This window comes from Sphaeroforma arctica (assembly GCF_001186125.1).
Source record: "Sphaeroforma arctica JP610 unplaced genomic scaffold supercont1.20, whole genome shotgun sequence".
NCBI classification, from domain to species: Eukaryota; class Ichthyosporea; order Ichthyophonida; genus Sphaeroforma; species Sphaeroforma arctica.
Window position 1 is genome coordinate 104399 of NW_014040538.1, and position 5809 is coordinate 110207.

At 39.1% G+C, this 5809-nt stretch overlaps 1 protein-coding gene across 1 annotated transcript; it reads left to right on the forward strand.

Moving 5' to 3' along the window:
* Positions 1-309: 309 nt before the first annotated feature.
* Positions 310-3077, forward strand: SARC_00598 (hypothetical protein; the record flags this gene model as incomplete). Its single annotated transcript, XM_014305697.1, has 3 exons — positions 310-389; positions 939-1149; positions 1762-3077. 3 exons carry the CDS (start codon positions 310-312, stop codon positions 2653-2655), a joined length of 1185 nt encoding a protein of 394 aa, XP_014161172.1. The 3' UTR covers positions 2656-3077.
* Between the last annotated feature and the right edge of the window lie 2732 nt (positions 3078-5809).

A 5809-nucleotide genomic window follows, 5' to 3' on the forward strand; every position in this document is an offset into this window, starting at 1 on the left:
TATATATATATACATACATACATATTATATATAATATATACATATATATATATGCATGTGTGTTGAAGTATGTATATGTATATGCATATATGCATAAGTATATAGATATATATATATATAGATATTTATATATATAGATATATATCGATATATATAGGTATATACAGATATATAGATATATAGATATATAAAATTGTATTTAGATTTGTTTAAGTTCGCAAACCGACTATATTCTTCCTTGCCTTTCCTAATTTCCCATGCAGGAAGATGAGTTCTTTCTTGAACCATACGGTGTACGTACCCTCCAGTATGCACAAGAAATATCAGTATCGTGACCCAGTAGACTCGGCTCGGACTTCAACACAAGAACACCCTATACCTGCACACAGGTGAGTGTGTCTGTGTATGTCTGCGTATTATATAAACATGATTGTCAATGTAGTCTCTGCGTGATTAGGGTGGGATCATAACGATCATGATAGATTGTTGTGCATTCATGTATTGGCATAATTATTTCATGTGTTAAAGTGTGGGTAAGTAAGTAGCAGAGGCATATTGGTCACCACTTGTGGTTGATAGCGTAACAATGATGGTTCTTGCTTGTGCGAGTGACGTTCTATTGTGGTCGGTTCTTTTAGCAAATTGGGGAGCGGATATTTCGCTTCTAATACCAGCATATCTTGATTTATAATCACTGAAGCGTATAAAGATATCTCGCAGTCCCACACATTTATACTGAAATGTATACTTATATCTCGCAGTCCAACTCGAGACCAGCTTTGATGTCAGCAGCCAAGCCCTACAAATGAGATCCTACATGCTGAAACCTCATTATCGGAAGGCTCGCCATCTTAATCGAAATATCTTTTCGAGTGTTGTAGTTTGTGGGGTAAATAATCTTTAACACTCTTTTTTCCACCTCATGCGCGGTAAATCAGATTCATCTCAAGTTTCCAGACGCACGCATCGCATGTACCTGAGACTATGCGCGCACACTTCGCGTACAACCCTTTGGAGGTGACTTCGGGGAGGAACCGCGCTATCACAACAGCCGATGGGGGCCATACCGTGAGGGTCACCGAGGCTCCAAAGGATGAGCACTTGCCTGTTGTACCTGCGAACAAGGAGCAAGTCTCGAAATCACCTCAGGTGTGATATAAATACACACATATATATATATATATATATATGTATATATATATATGTATATATATATATGTATATATGTCTATATATATATGTATGTTGTATGTATGTATGTATGTATATATATGTATATATATATATATTTATATATATATATGTATATATATGTATATATATATATATTTATATATATATATATATATATATATAGTGTTTTTGTTTGTGTTGTTGTCTGAGTCTGAGTCTAAGTTTGTATTATACGGACGGTGTAGGTCAAGTAGAATGATACATACAGTAGAGAGAGGCTGTGTAAGGTCTGTCAAATTGCATAGCACGGCCGATGGGGGGACATACTGTATGGGCTACCGATACACCAAAGCTAATTCTTGATTTTGGTGGCTTCAAGTAGGAGTGAGGCCAAGCCGCCTCAGGCTTGCACTTCACACACGTCGATACAGATAGTCTTGGTACATAATATTACTTCTACATAAGTTTCTATTAAGCCGCAGAACAATTGCACGCCACAGTTGCACGATTCATTTCATGTCATATTGTGCCTGTGAAGCGTCGATATACAAGTTACAAACTAAATTGCGACGCACAACCGTTTTACAGTTGCACGGAGTGGCCGACAGCATCAAGAACACCTGGCATGCGCTCCGCAAGACATTGCCCAAAGACAAGAGCCACAAGAAGGACAAGGACGAAAATCACTCCCGCGCAAGCAGAAGCAGCAAGAAAAGTGCCAAGAGTCAGAAGAGTGAGAAGAGTGCTACTAGTGGGCACACCAGCCCATCTGTGACTGCATCCGACAAGAAGTCGCACAGTAGTGGTAGCTCAGCGAGCGGCGCCGGGAAGCCTGTGGGATCTGCTAGTGTGGAGAAGCTCGAGGGAGCCCTAGCCGAACCCAGCACCGCTCCAGACTACAACGGCACGGTATCCAACATCACCAGTGGCAAAGGAGAGGTGCCTGAGACGGGTGTAGTAGTGCAGAAGGACAGGACAGGAGACGTTACTAGTCCTAGCTCCAGCTCGAGTGAAGGTACTGCTGCTGCGGGTGTGCATACGAATACACAGACCGATGGTACAGGCACATCCCCAATCATAGACACAGCGGTGGCTGTGTTGCCCATAGCACGTCCCGATGCCGATGGCGTAGTGTCCGCGCAGGTGGACAGTGTGCCAGCCACGGAGTCAGAGAGTTCTGCTACACCCACTACTCCCACTACGGCTCAGACTCAGAGTAAGCCGCAGAGTGAGAGTGCTGCTGCGAACGACAGTGATGAGGATGAAAAGTTCCACGATGCCAAGGAGAGTTTCAAGAAAAAGGGCCTGTTCCATCAACTGTCCTCGCTTATGAGTGGGGTCAAGAAGGACAAGACATCCAAGAGCTCCAAGGACAACACCCCGCCAAACAACCTGAAGCCTAGTACGCCTTCTGGCACTACACCAGAGCCAACTGCCGATGTCGCAGAACCGCATGAGCCAGGCACTACCCCAGCTGTGTGAAACTGCAGCGTAGAAGTTATTTTTCACGCAAACTTGAATTCTATGCGCATGCCTTGACTGTATACGCTTGTCGTAGTGTATGCGCTTACTTGAATAGTGTACACGTGCTTTTGTATGCTTCAAATGACGATCTGTATACGAATATATACGTGGAAATCGCTTTTGATACGTGCCAAACAGAGAAAGTAGTTTATGCAAACGGGCCTGTACCAGAACATGCAATCATGTACGAGTTTTCTTCGGCGTGGAGCAATGAGATGAGGATCTGCAATCCAGATTCGGGCATTCGCACACTCGCGTCGCTATATTTGATAATTCCCAGAGAAATGCATCTATTTGTACAACGTTGTCCGATATATGCATGGAACGAGTAGGTCATACACCATACCGGAGAGAAAATAAACACGGTGAAACAGTCGACATAGAACTGAAGTTTGTGTATCGCGATCTTACAGCACTCATGTTATGCCCCATATCATCGATGTGTATCCACACTGCAAGTCGAATCAGTTCGAGCCAATCAACCGCTTTTATAGCATGCGTTAGTCCTTATCAGTTGACATGGTCCTAGCGATCGCAACGTGGTATTGTGTCTTGGTCGCAGGCACTCCTGTCGAGTTTACTATTCACCCCATTTCCCCACTAACCCACACTTCGTGTGCTTTTGAGGGCATGACTCACTTGACTGATTTTGCAACAAGTGTGCTACACCGTTCAATACCGATAAGGCGTTCCTCGATAGTGCCAAGTGCATAGGTCAAACTCGATTCGATTCTACTGTGCTTCATCCAAAATGCTATGGCTTATGGCGAAATATCGTATTTATCATCCTTACCATGAGTACAACAAACACCTCGCTAGTTGAACTAAAAATAAGTGTGTATCGGATTTAAAGATTTCAGTGCTCGTTTGACAACTTTATATTCCTACTTGGTGGGATGTACACAAATACCCGATCTTTTAATCATAAAATCATTCAAACGCTTCTGCCGTGTATTTCAGTCGCCGTATGTAGGGATATATATGTTGGATTGCCTTTAAACCTTCTGTAGGTATAGTAAATATGTAGAAGCACACTAACTATTGTAAGGCTAGAAAAACGGGCCAAACAGAGGCTTCTACCGTTTAAGGGGTCTTCGATCCTTCGATCCTTCACTAGAGGGTGTAATGAAAACCACAAAACTTGATTACGGGATTAATTAAGAAATCGAGTTCAGGATGTAATATGTACCTATGAGGGGTACTTCCAAGTTACGCTTTCAGTAATACAGTTTGGAGGTACTTTGAAGCCTTACGCCTTAAGTTATTTTTATTAAAAAAAAGTGACTTGCAGGTACGCTTTCAGTGATAAAACGACAGCAGAATCCAGAAAGTCAAAGAGATACTTAGTATATTTGCATATATGTACTAAATTTATATAGCGTGTGTGTATCATGGATACTGAATGTATTTAGTGCGTTTGTAATACATAGTTGACTGAAGGTACCTGCTGTATAGTATATATTCCATTGTACTGGAGAGATACTATATACATCCTATCGAGAATATGTATCGACTTTGAATGTTAGACTAAAAACAACATTTGAGAATGTAACTGTAATTGTGGTAAGTCGTAAAGTAGGTTGCTCTAAAGGTTAGGAACAAGTGCACGGGTTTTTTATAAAAGTTATACCGGTAACATCTATGATTAACAAGTGCGGGGGTTATGTGATGAAACGTGTCCGTTAGTACTTCTTGATACACTGTCATTGTCGATGAAAAAATAAAACTTTGCGTATGTGCCCGATCGGGTGCGTCCGTATTTATTTTAGCATAAACCCGTTAGCAGATAGGTATGAATACAGGCTTGGTAACTACAGTATGAAATACCTGTGTATCTTTTCCCTAAGGTACAATCCACGTGAGAATAGAACTTATACACTCACGAGATGTACAATGTTCACAAAAAAGTATTCACTTGCCTATACAGAAGATACAAATACTTTACACGTATAAACAAGATAATACGATGATAGGTACTATGTTTTGCAGTTCTGAAGATAAATTCTAGGGTTTTCTTATACCTATATAAACATTCTATTCATATCCGCAACGTGTCTACGATTACATCGCATGACTTTCAGAGTTTGCATCTGGACAAAATTGCTTGAAGATAAAAGCTACATTTTGTTCACAAATTCAGTTGCATGCAAATCCACATATACAATCAATGTAGTAGTACCTTTGCGACATAGTTTGAGCAGCTGATAGTATCAATTGTCAATGACGCAGTTGAAAAACGAGTTGGTTGTTGTGAATCCGATGTATATATATATATATATATATATATATATATATATATATATATATATATTTCTATATTCTACACATGAATCCTCAATGGTGGTAAAATAGATAAATCAAATATCTTCACCCGTACAGTCAATTCGACCCTCAGACGACAATAATTTATTATTACACCACACTAATCCAGCGGGCTTATTTCCACGCCAGTGGCTGGGAATATTTCACTATCACAGGTAGGATCTATGATGACAAACGTCCAGGGGGATTCGACATCCATTAATCTTTCGAGGTCACTGACAGTCTCCATAATCTTTTTTCTGCAATACAATCGACAAAATACAGTCAACAATAGACAATATTCAATCAAAAGTGCACTTTTCGGACACGAACAGCCAACAATGGTCCTGCTTTCGTATTTGGATCGCTTTCTGGTACACGTAGAAATGTATATGCCCGTGTATGAAATAAACAGTTTAAGTTTCTTTATATATATATATATATATATATATATTCATGTGTGCATGTATACATAAATATATGTGTGCATGTATACATAGATACATGTGTGCATGTATTCATATATATATAATAAATATAGATATAATAAGTACAACCATGCACACATACATACACAAAAACATACATACATACATACATACACACACAAACACATTCATATATATATATATATATATATATACCTATATATACATTCATATATAAGCAATAATATACATATATATTAATCTATATCTATATCTATAATAAATGGATAAAATAATAACAATAATATATTCATACATGTATATATATATATATACATGTATACATGTATATATATATATATATACTTATATATATATATACA